General features: G+C 47.2%; 1 protein-coding gene across 5 annotated transcripts in view; it reads left to right on the forward strand.

Annotated features, from left to right (window-relative positions):
• Window positions 1-233: 233 nt before the first annotated feature.
• MED15 (mediator complex subunit 15) overlaps window positions 234-12,564 on the forward strand; it is a 70,187-nt gene continuing 57,856 nt past the window's right edge. Inside the window, exon 1 of one of the 5 annotated variants that reach the window (XM_016192821.2) lies at window positions 234-476. In XM_016192821.2, coding sequence (XP_016048307.1) covers window positions 409-476 — 68 coding nt within the window. In that variant the 5' untranslated portion in view covers window positions 234-408. The remainder of the gene's footprint in view (window positions 477-12,564) is intronic. The other 4 variants (XM_007533784.3, XM_060194125.1, XM_060194121.1 and 1 more) reach the window with 4 other exon arrangements.

The following is a 12,564-nucleotide window of genomic DNA, read 5'->3' on the forward strand; positions in this document are numbered from 1 at the left end:
TTTAGCGAGGCATCCCCGAGGACGCAGATGTCTAAGACCTGGTTTGGGCAGCACACAGTAAGTAGCCTTGCTAGGAATATCAGTGGTTGGGCGCAGGTTTGAGGCGGCAGCGAACCCCACACAGCCCCGCCTTCTGCCTGTGGATGTACTTGGAACTCCTGACCTAATAACAGCTGTGCTGGGAGAGAGGCTCAGGGTCTCAGAGGCCATAGAAAAGGCGGGGAGCCTGGCGAGGAAACTCAATTTCCCACAAGTCCGAGCGCATGACTGCATTTCCCACAATTCACGCTCCGTTTCCGGTGCCGCCGCGGTGCCGCCGACTGCTTCCGGGTTAGGGCCTGGCACTGTGGTTCTGGCGGCGGCGGCGGCGGCGGCGGGCTCCCGGGTGGTGGTAGGTCGGGAGCCGGCATGGACGTTTCGGGGCAGGAGACCGACTGGCGGAGCGCCGCCTTCCGGCAGAAGCTGGTCAGTCAAATGTGAGTAGACACCCACGCCGCGGCGATCTTCGGAGACTCCCCCCACCCTCTGCAGCCCTTCCTCACGCGACGGGCGAGGCCCGGGTCCGACCCGCAGGAGACCCCGAGGCACCTGGATCCGCAGCCCCTGGGGGGGCCCGGCGAACCGGGGGTGCTGGGGCGCGGCCCTCATCCAGCTGTCTTCTCCGATCTAGGCCAACAGGAACTGCTCGTTAGCTTTCCTGGGGGCCGAACTCAGCAAACCAGGGAACCCCGGGCTGTGAGTCACCGTCCTTAGCTTTCTCATTCGTCATTTGTGTAGACCGACTCTCTCCTGTTTTGAGTCCCATTGACTCTGGGGGGAAAAAAAAGTCAAGGGGGCAGGCAGCCTGTAGTGTCTGTAACAGGTCTGGGCGCTTTGTTGCTTCACGTCCAGGGAAGAGGTGAAAGGGGGAGAATGGACGGAGAGATTTGGGGGGTGAGGACCCCGATCTTCCTTCCCTAGGAGTGTGGACCTCACGGTTGGAAGAGCGTGGTAGCTACTGTCCGTTGAAGGAGAAAAGGCAGAGCTGGTGTTAGCGCCTCCAAGTGCCGAATACTCACTGCCGGGGCTGCCGCTACACCCTAGGGTTCATCTGTTATTGGCACCACATCCAGCCCCATGACCGCCAGCCACTCCCCACTACTTATTTCCTTTTGCCATCGTTGTGTTTTTTTTTTTTTTTTTTCTTTCTGAGTTTCCTGGAGTGCCGCAGATTTGCTGGAGAGACAGCCCCTGCGGGGAAGAAGCAGTCACCGTGTGTGCAGTTGCTCTCCTAGGAAGCACTCGCTGACGATTTTTCTCCAACAGGCTGGGCACAGCCTTGTGGAGTAGGTGATGGAAAATCGAGGCCTAAAAAAGACAAGGAGGAATGTGTAAGGCTGGTCGTTCCAAACTGAGGAGTCAGGGAGAGTGGGTGCTCACCGCATAGAGGGCACAGCTGGAGGCTGAGTTCTGGGATTTGAGGAATAAGGAGGCTCCGGGGATGATAATGGAATGAGAAGGGAGCAGGTACTGACATGTACTGGTGGGCGTGCTGTGCCTGGCTTTGGCATGTGGCCTGCTTTGAGGTAGAGAAATGCCAGAGCTTGGAAGATTCCCCGGGTTGCTGGAGGTGGAGTGCAGAGAAGAGAGGGGCCAGTTAGCCAGTTCCAAGTTTTGAAGTCTTGGTGGAGACCTGCCCTTTCTATCTATTTCTAACCCGTTCTGAAACACTGCTCTAGAAAACAGTTGTGTGCTGACTTAGGCAAGAAATTATAAAGGCTTACATTAGACAGTGATGGAAACTGAAAGAGGAAGATGGTTCCATAAAAAGAGGAGAGTAGGCATAGACAATCCTTGATGACTAACTGGATAGAGGGGGTGGGGTGCAGCCGTGTGGAAGGAAGGAAGTGGGCCTGAATGCTGGAAAACTGGAAGGAGTGGGGACCACGGTGATGCTGGGGACAGTTCTACAGATATTGCAGAATCAGTGAACATTGTTTATTAATGCAGTGGAGTTGTCTAAAGGATTAAATATTGAGAATTGGCTGATTTCTGGAAAAGTGTGTGTGGGGGGACCCTTGGGGCAAAGATTCCTCTGTGGGAAAGTACAGACTTTAAGATCAGGAAAATTGAGTTTCCATCAAAGGAAGTGAGGAGGGCAGAGGGGTTGTGAGAGCGCTGGGAGGGTTGTAAAGACTCTCTGGCATTGAGGACTGACTGGGTACTTCATAATTCGTCTTCCCTGTGTTTTCATGGAATCGAGGTTCTTTCTTTGCCAGATTGCCTTACCTTTTTGTTGTTGCTGTAGCATATTACCAGCTGTCAGGTACCTCATTACCATGCGCAAGCACCTGGGTCCAAACTCCATTTCAAACCTTCCTGTAGAGGGGAAGCTTCAGGAGCTGTGGGGAAGTGCTGCAGGTGTCTCTTCTTCCTGCCTCTCCTGTTCTCCCTTTCTCACCCTTTTCAAAAAGAAAAAGGAAAAGCAATGGTGCCCCAGGAACAATGGAGTTATGCAGGCACAGAGCCCCAACACTTAACTGGTGGCATCAAAACAAAAATCACCATAATAACTACTTATTAAAACAAAAATTTGTGGGTCCAGGTGATGGCACACCTGGTGGAACGCACACATTACAGTGCACAAGCACCTGGTTTCAAGCTCCCAGTCTCCACCTACCTGCAGGGGGAAAGCTTCACAAGTGGTGAAGTAGGGCTGCAGGTATCTGTCTTTTTCTCTGTCTCTCTCTCTCTCTTTTATTTTGTCTTCAGGGCTCCATGCCTGTACTAGGAATCTACTGCTCCTGGCGGCCATTTTTCTGTTTTGTTGTTATTGTTACTGTTCTAGTTGTTGGATAGGACAGACAGATATCGAGAGAGGAGGGGAAGACAGAAGGGGAGAGAAAGATACCTGCAGACTTGCTTCACTGCTTGTGCAGGTAGGGAGCCAGGGGCTTGAACCAGTATTCTTTTTCTTTTTTTATTTTTATTTATAAAATGGAAATATTGACAAGACCACAGGGGTAAGTTTCCACATAATGCCCACCCCCAGAACTCCGTATCCAATTCCTTCCCTTGATAGCTTCCGTGTTCTTTATTCCTCTAGGAGTATGGACCCAGGATAATTGTGGGGTGCAGAAAGTGGAAGGTTGGGGCCAGGTGGTAGTGCAGCTGGTTAAGCGCACATGGTGCAAAGCGCAAGGACTGGCTTAAGGATCCTTAAGGTTGGAGTCCCCAGTTCCCCACCTGCAGGGCGGTTGCTTCGCAGGCGATGAAGCAGGACTACAGGTATCTGTCTTTCTCTCCCCTTCTCTGTCCTCCTGTCCTCTCTTGATTTCTCTCTATCCTATCCAACAACAACGACAACAATAACAATCAGCAACAAAAGGAAAAAAATAGCCTGCAGGAGAAGTGTATTTGTGGAAGGTCTGGCTTCTGTAATTGCTTCTCTGCTGAAAATGGGTGTTGGCAGGTGGATGCATACTCCCAGCCTGTCTCTCTCTTTCCCTAGTGGGGCAGTGATCTGGGTAGGCGAGGCTCCAAGACATATGGTGGGGTTCTCTGCCCAAGGAGGTTGGGTTGACATCATGGTATCATCTGGAACCTAGTGGCTGAAAGACAGTTAAGATATAAAGCAGACAACAAGGGCAACAAAAAGGGGGGGGGGGATAGCCTCCAGGAGCAGTGGATTCGTGCAGGTACTGAGCCCCAGCAATAACCCTGGAGGCGAAATAAAATAAAATAAAGTAAGATATAAAGCAGAACAAATTGTTGACTAATCATGAGCCTAGAGGCAAGAATATTGCAGATGAAGATTGGGGTCTTTGGTTTGGAAAAATCTAGTAGGTCTGTTTTAGGTGTATTTCAGAGGGCACATGACCCTACTATTTTTTGTCTTCACCTGACATCTAATATGCAGGTGGACCCAGGTTATTGTCTGGGGAGATGGTGTCATAGTTGGAAAAAGGACTAGAAATCTGGATCAGGGAAGAGACTAGTTCCCAAATATGGGTAAAGTATATAAATATTATTAACTGTAAACCCCAGTGGTTTGATCTGGGGCCCATCTTCAGCTCAAGAGCCTGTGTAACCTCTGCATCCCTGTAGGTCTGAGCTCACATTCTGTGGTCACGGCTAGGAACATTCCAGGTTGCACTAATTTCAGGACCCATCTTCCTCAGCTAGTAGGTAGAGTATGTTATCCAGCTTCCCTTTGGAGAATGGAACATACCCCACCCTTGTTGGTCCACATTGAGGGCAAGGTCCTTTAGGGGCCATGAAGGGGTGCATTATGTTGTTCCTGATGGAACCCAGAATTCTTTTTTTTTTTTTTTATTTATTTCCCCTTTTCTTGTCCTTGTTTTTATTGTTGTTGTAGTTATTATTGTTGTCATCGTTGTTAGATAGGACAGAGAGAAATGGAGAGAGATGGGGAAGACAGAGAGGGGGAGAGAAAGATAGACACCTGCAGACTTGCTTCACCACCTGTGAAGCGACACCCTGCAGGTGGGAAGCTGGGGGTTCCAAACGGGATCCTTATGCTGGTCCTTGTGCTTCGCGCCATGTGCGCTTAACCCGCTGTGCTACTGCCCAACTCCCGGAACCAGGATTCTTATGCGGGTCCTTGCACTTTGTGCTATGTGCGCTTAACCTGCTGTGCTACCACCCCCTCCCCTGTCTCTTTCTCTACGTCTTCCACTCCTCTCAATTTCTTTGTCTCTATCCAATAATAAATAAATGGCTTTAAAAAAACCATAAAATTGCTATTTGACATTTCTGTAGGTTGGAGGCTTAAGGTAGGATCTGCTTAGGGTCTTACAGGCTTGAAATCAAGATGTTGGCAAAGTGCATTTCTCTCTATTGGCTCTGATTCTAGAACTTGCTTTCTAGCTCATTCAGCCAGAATCAGTTCCTTGTGGTTATAGGACTGAGGTTATTCTCTTTATTGACTTGTTTGTTAAACAGGGGTTGTTGGTCTTTGTTCCTAGAGGTTGCTGCCATTCTTTCTCAGGCTTTTTTGTGGTCCTCTCTTGCAAAGGTGGATTTTTCTGCTGCAGGGAAAAGACTTCATATAGAGCAAAATTGCTGCTAAGGGCTCAGATTAGACTAGGCCTGCTCATATAATAGAGAATGATGCTCCAGTTTTGTTTCCTTTTGACCATAGCACCACTTACTCTGGCTGTTGGTGGCATGGGGATAGAACCTGGGATCTCTCACATCCAAGTCCTGTGTGCTGCGGTACTATCTCCTGGCCAGCTGATTTTCCCATCTTAAAGTCTATACCTGATTTATACCTGCAAAGTCCCTTTGACTTTACAGTAGAATATATTCACAGGCAGGTGAGATTAGGAGTCCTACCACCTACTGTTGATACTTTTGACAGGGCGTTTCTCTTTCTTTTTCTGTTGTTGAGCTGGGGTCTCATGCATTTTGTGATTTTACTACTCTTGAATCAACTTTTTTTTTTCTTTTCTCAAAGACAGAGAAGGAGAGAGGGGAAACACCACAGCATGTGAGCTTTCCCAGTGCTGTGGTATTCTCATGTGGTGCTGGGGCAACCCCTGGGTCACTCTGGGCTGACTCAGTCCCTCACACACTCTTTCTTTAGGTTAAAAAAAAAATTCGTTTAATCTCCTAAAAAGTATTTTCTTTATTTATTGGATAGAGACAGTCAGAGATCAAGAGGGAAGGGGGGGATAGAGAGGTAAAGAGACAGACACCCGAAGCCCTGCTTCACCACTCATGAAGCTTTCCCCCTGCAGGTGGGGACTGGGGACTCAAATCTGGGTCCTTGCGCACTGTAATGTGTGCACTCAACCAGGTGCACCACCACCCAGCCCCTATATATTATTTTAACTTTAATTTGATAGGACAGAGAGAAATTGAAAGGGCGGGGGTTATAGAGAGGGAGACAGAGAGACACCTGCAGCACTGTCTCACAGCTTGTGAAGCTTTCCCAAGGGCTTGAACCCAGGTCCTTGCTGGTGATTACATATGCACTTAACCAAGTGCACCATCACCCAGCCACTTGGGCTGACTTCTCCAGATAGAAAGAGACAGAGAGAGGGAAAAATGCGACAACACTAAAGCCTCCTTCAGTGTGGTGGGGGCTGGGCTCTAACCTGAGTTGTGGACATGACAGTCCAGGTGAGTTATCTTGCCAGCCCCTCAGTACTGAAATTTGTCACTTTTCTTGCCAAGATCCACTTTAGAAGTTGTGATTCTTGGAAACTTAATTATGTGCATAGGGTTTAAAAAAAGAGGACTTGGGTTAGGATACTTGCCATGTTGTTAATACTTACTTCCTCTGTTTTTTAGGCTGTTGTTTAAAGTTGAACATCCTTTACATTTGGGAAATGTTCTGAACCAAAGTAAATTTTAGTTGAGTGAGGGAATAACTGGGAAGTCTCAGTAGAAAGGAAAGTTCTGTTTCCTTCTGACTCTTGAATATCTACCAAGAGCCTAGAGACAAGGCAGCCGAGTTAGTTTAGTAAGCTAGTTTATTCTACCAGCTTTTCCTTCCAGTCCCTTTGAGAGAAGCGATTTGATTTGGAACTGGTTAGGAGAGCTCTAGTTAGGGAATTCTCTAGTCCCTTTTCTTCCTATTCCCATTCTTCCCCCTCCTCCATTTCTTTTCCTTGTTCTTTCTTGTCCTGTACCCCTCCTCTAACTTCAATATTTATTAACATAATAATAAGAGAGAGGGAGAGAACTAGGGCATTGCTCTTTAGGTGCAGTGTTAGGGACTTGATGCTTGAGAGTCTGATGCTTTATCCCCTGGCCACCTCCCAGGCTGCACCCAGCCTCTTTTTAGCTCTCCACAGCCTCTGCCTTATCTGGGCTCATCCTGGCTGCTGCATCACTCTCCATTGCCCTAATGAAAACTTACCTCTCACTGACTTTCCTTAGCTTTAGAATAGAACTAAAAGTGGCCCACTCTGGTTTAGCCTCTCTGGGCTTCTGCGTCACTACCTACCACCCTCCCCCCCAGTACTGCTCAGATCTAGTTTCTGGCTGTGCAGAGATTGAATCTGGGACTTTGGAGCCTCAGGCATGCAAGTGTTTTTGCATAGCCATTATACTGTCTCCCTTGCCCCTCTTCCCCACTTTATTTATTTATTTATTATTTTTAATGAAATTCTTTTAAAAATATTTATTCATTTATTTCCCTTTTGTTGCCCTTGTATTTATTTTTTAATATTAATTTACTTATTACACTGGGGACTTCATATAAGAGCAATTTCATCCTGGATCAACTTTTAGCTAGCAGGAGAGACTACAGCATCAGAGCTCCCCTCAGTGCTGCTGTAGCTCTTCCTGTAAAGTATGCGGGGACTGGACAAAGTTGGCCCAGGGTGATTTGTATTGTGAATGTTCAGTGATCTACCATCACATTAAAAAAAAGGAACAGGAGATAGCTCATCCAGTAGAGCTTGCAGTTTGGCATGCGCAAGGATCTGGGCTCAGACCCCTACCATTGCATGGGAGCACTTGCACAGGGAAAGCTTTGAGAGCAGTGCAGGAGTGCTGTGGTATCTCTCCTATTTCTACCTAAAAAAAAAAAAATCCAGAATGAAACATCCACTAGGAGTGTTGGAATCAGGTAAGGGAGCAAGAAACCCCAGCAAGCTCTTGCAGGAATAAATAAATACATCAATCAGGTAAGAGTCTAGTCTCTCTCACAAGGAAGGTGGGAGGAAATTGAAGAGAATTCCATCTGAGATTTGACAAAGAGCTCAGGACTCAGTGACAAGCTCCATAATGCTCCTCCTTTGGCCCTTGCAGGACGAGGAAGGTGGAAGCCCAGAGCCTGAACTGCTGACAAAAGGGACCTGTGGGAAAGGTAGTTGTGAAACTAGGTGGGTTCAGGAAGGCTCATTGTTGGATGCCTATTCTCTGCAGGACCATAGATGTTCCTATAGAGCCCCAGAACTGCCTCAGTGGGTCTTGCACTCTTCTGCCAGATTGCTGGGTTAGTCCACAGGCTCCCTCAGAAATGTATGCTCACGCGCACATGCGTATGTGTGTTTGTAGCAACCCATGCTGCACTGTACTGCTAGGTAAGCAGGGCGTAAGGTAATAAGTGTAAGGATTTCATCATCATTAAAAAAAAATATTTTATTTATTTATTAATGAGAAAGATAGGAGGAGAAAGAACCAAACATCACTTTGAAACATTTGCTGCCAGGGATTGAACTCAGGACCTCATACTTGAGAGTCCTGTGCTTTATCCGCTGTGCCACTTCCCAGACCACTCATCATCATTTCATCATCAGCTCTTTTAACTTCTTCTGCCATCTCACTCTTGGAACTTAGGTGTCTTCCAGCCCACGGCTCAGCAGATTTGCACATACAGACGTGGAATAAGTAAATGTAGAGCTGACAGATTGCATGGGGAGGGGATCAGGTGTATGTGTGTTGGGGGTGGGGGGAGACAATCCTGTATTGGGTTCTAATCAAGCACCAGGAGGGACTCTGGAAACAGAGCTCAACCTTGGCAGACAGGTCGGCCCCCTCTTCTGATGAAGCCCCCAAGAGGAATGTGAACTCCAGGTTGAGACCTAGAAAACAGAATTTTGCCTAGACCAGTAGGAGAAAGTTCTCTTTAGCCAGAAACAAAATAAATCAAGGAGCAAAGAACAAACAACAACTTCCAAAGATCTAGAGGTGCCTCCAGAAGGATGGGAGTTCCCCGGAATTTGCAGGGCTAAATCTTGCCTTCAGCTTGTGACCCCTCCCCCTGGCAGAAGCAAGTGAGGTTTGGCCCAGCTGCTTACTGTGACTTTTCCTACGTGGGCTTGTGCCTTTCCATTGCAGATCTGGTTTTTGTTTTCCAGTGGATAAGTTGTTAAGCCTTGCTGCTTCATCCATAACCTGGTGGTGGTTCTAAAGGACTGGCTCCTTTGTTTTGTCCTCTGCTAGAGTACCTATTGCCCCTGAAGGTAGAGATTCTGTTTGATCATATTCAAACCCTGTTGCCCCTGATTGCAGTTGGGAAGTGGCTATTGAACCACTGACCCCAGAATCCTTACCCTCTGCCCTCTTGCATCTAGAGAAGTGACAGTGAGTGACTAGATTTTCTCATCAGCAGCAGCTGCTGCCTTTTAGGAGCTGTGCCAGACCATATTGCAGGAATTGGTGTGTGCTAGCTGGTTAATTCTTCTTGCCTGCCCTGCCAGTAGGTGCACTTATTACTCAAGATGAGGAAACTGAGGCACAAGAAGTCGCTGCAGTTTGTAGTTGCATGTTACAAACGTATGTTTATAATAGCAGTGTAAGAGAACGAATGTTTGTGAATGAGTGCTTGTAATAGCAGTGTAAGAGAGGCAAATCACTATTTATTTATTGCTACCAGGGTTATCACTGGGGATTGTTGCCTTCACTAAGAATCCACCGCCTCTAGTGGCCTTATTTTTTAAAATTAATTAATTAATTTATTTTTCTGCCTCCAGGGTTATTGGTGGGGCTCAATGAATCCACTGTTCCTGGAGGTTACTTTTTCCCCCTTTTGTTGCCGTTGTTGTTATTGATGTCGTAGTTGTTGGATAGGACAGAGAGAAATGGAGAGATGAGGGGAAGACAGAGAGGGAGAGAAAAAGATAGACACCTGCAGACCTGCTTCACAGCTTGTGAAGTGACCCCCCTTCAGGTGGGGATCCAGGAGCTCAAACCCTTACTCCAGTCCTTGCACTTCGCGCCACGTGTGCTTAACTTGCTGTGCTACCGCCCAGCTCCCCTTTTAATTTCTTTATTGGGGGATTAATGGTTTACAGTCAACAGTAAAATACAATAGTTTGTACATGTGTAACATTTCTCAGCCATTTAAAATTTTTATTTGCTTTCATTTGATAGCGCAGAGAAAGTAAAGCTTCCCTCCTGTAGGTGGGGAGCAGGGGGTTTAAACCCATGAGAACATGTGTGCTTAACTGGGTGCACCTGGTCCCTCTTTTTTTTTTTTTTTTTTTGCTTCCAGGGTTATTTCTGGGGCTTGGTGCCTACACTATGAATCCACTACTCCTGGAGGCCATTCTCCCCCCCCCCCCATTTTGTTGTCCTTGTTGTTATTGTCATTGTTGTCATTGCTGTTATTGTTGGACAGGACAGAGAGAAATCCAGAGAAGGGGAAGAAAGATAGTCATCTGCAGACCTACTTCACTGCTTGTGAATCGACCCCCCTGCAGGTGGGGAGCCCGGGGCTCAAACCTGGAACCTTGTGCCAGTCCTTGCGCTTTGTACCATGTGTGCTTAATCTGCCGTGCTACCACCCAACCCCTCCTCTCTCTCTCTCTTTTTTTTTTTTTTTTGCCTCCAGGGCTATCGCTGGGGTTCGGTGCCTGCACTACGAATCCACGGCTATTGGAGGCTATTTTTTTCCTTTTCTGTTTTCCTTACTGTTTACCATTGTTATTGCTGTTGTTGGATAAGACAGAGAGAAATTGAGAGAAGGGGGAAGACGGGGAGAGAAAGACACCTGCAGACCTGCTTCATCGCCTGTGAGGCAAGCCCCTTGTAGGTGGGGAGTTGGGGGCTTGAACCGGGATCCTTACACCGGTCCTTGTGCTTCATACCATGTGCGCTTAACCTGCTGTGCCACCGCCCAGCTCCCCCCCCCTTTAAAGATGCATTTATTTCATAGTCAAAATAGAAGTGGGGTGGTCCAGGATGCAATGGATAAAGCATCGGATTCTCAAGCATGAGGTCCTGAGTTCAATCCCTGGCAGCACATGTACCAGAGTGATGTCTGGCTCTTTCACTCCTCCTATCCTCCTATGTTTCTCATTAATAAATAAATAAAATATTAAAAAAAAAAAAGAAATAAAAGTGGGGAGAGTGAGTGAGTGAGTGAGAGAGGGGGAGAGAGACCGAGACCCCAGAACAGCCTTTGAGCATATGTGATTCTTTGCGACCTCATGTTTGGAAGTCTAAGGTTACATTTACCACTACTCACCTCCCAGGATGCCACACCAACTTGTAATCTTTGAATTTTAGGTCATGGCTTTCTGTGGGGGTAAGGGGAAACTGTAGCTGGAAGTTAACCCAAGTCAATTGCAGTGGGAGAGCTGGTTAACAGAGCCTGCTTCTGGTGAACATTCTTTTGTCCTTTGAGAAATTTTAACAGGTCTCCATAGGTCATTGAGCTCCAAGTGGAGGTAGAAGGACCAGGCAGCAAGCTCTCTTTGATCTTTGGCCTCCATCACAAACTGTAGGCCAGCCCCTGAGCCCCACAGCTCTACTCATCTCTTGCAGCTGTGACCCTGTATCCAGCCCTGACTAGAAGTCTTCCAGCTATTGCTGATGTTCTGACAAGGTGGGTGGTTATGATTCCTCTAACCATAGCTGTGGCAGAAAAAGACAGTGGGGAGTTGGGTGGTAGCGCAGTAGGTTAAGTGCAGGTGGCGTAAAGTGCAAGGACTGGCATAAGGATCCTGGATCGAGCCCCCAGCTCCCCACCTGCAGGGGAGTCGCTTCACAAGCAGTGAAGCAGGTCTGCAGGTATCTCTCTTTCCTCCTCTCTGTCTTCCCCTCCTCTCTCCATTTCTCTCCTATCCAACAACGACAATATCAATAACAACAATAACAATAACTACAATAAAACAAGAGCAACAAAAGGGAATAAATAAATAAATATTTAAGAGAAAGAAAAAGTGATGCTATGATTACCTATTTCCCTGCCACTCTTATGAAGCAGGGATAATAACTGCCCCGTTGAAAGCATTCCTCAGGGCAGTAATGTTGGTGACATACCTATAGGGAATATCCATAAAGGTATTCTGACAATTTTCTTTTTCCAGTGAGCTTCCAGGTCACTTTCTTTTTCTTGTTTTCAGGGTTTTACTGCTCTAGACCAACTTTTTGAGACAGCCTAGTACTAAATACTACCCCCAGTCTGGTAGAGCTTACCTGAAACTGGTTTGCTTGCATGGCAAAGCAGGTACCCTCCCAGGTGAAGTGCCTTATCAGCCTTCAGGCCACTTTTTTCTTTCTTTTTTTTTTTTTTGACTCCAGGGTTATCGCTGGGGCTCCGTGCCTGCACCATGAATCCACTGCTCTTGGAGGCCATTTTTTCCCCATTTTGTTGCCCTTGTTATCCTTGTTGTCATTTATTGTTATTGTTGCCATTGATGTTGTTGGATAGGACAAAGAGGGGGGAGAGAAAGATAGACACCTGCAAACTTGCTTCACCACTTGTGAAGTGAACCCGTCGGTGGGGAGCCAGGGACTCGAACTGGGATCCTTACGCCAGTCCTTGTGCTTCGCGCTATGGGTGTTTAACCCACTGTGCTACTCTGCCCCACCCCCTCAGGCCAATTTTTTATTCAGATAAAGAGACAGAGGGAGAGACACCATAGCAACAGAGCTGCTCGTGGAGCCATAGCACCTTCTGGGATACAAACTTGGGATTGAACCTGGAATTTTGGAGCCTCAGGCTTGAAAGTCTATTGCACAACCACTATACTATTTCCCCTCTCCTCCTTTAATTTTTTTTTTTTCTTTTGCCTCCAAGGTTATTGCTGGGGCTTGGTGCCTGCACCACAAATCCACTGCTCCTGGAGGCTTTTTCCCCCCTTTTGTTGCCTTTGTTGT

This window comes from Erinaceus europaeus, chromosome 1, assembly GCF_950295315.1.
Source record: "Erinaceus europaeus chromosome 1, mEriEur2.1, whole genome shotgun sequence".
NCBI classification, from domain to species: Eukaryota; Metazoa; Chordata; class Mammalia; order Eulipotyphla; family Erinaceidae; genus Erinaceus; species Erinaceus europaeus.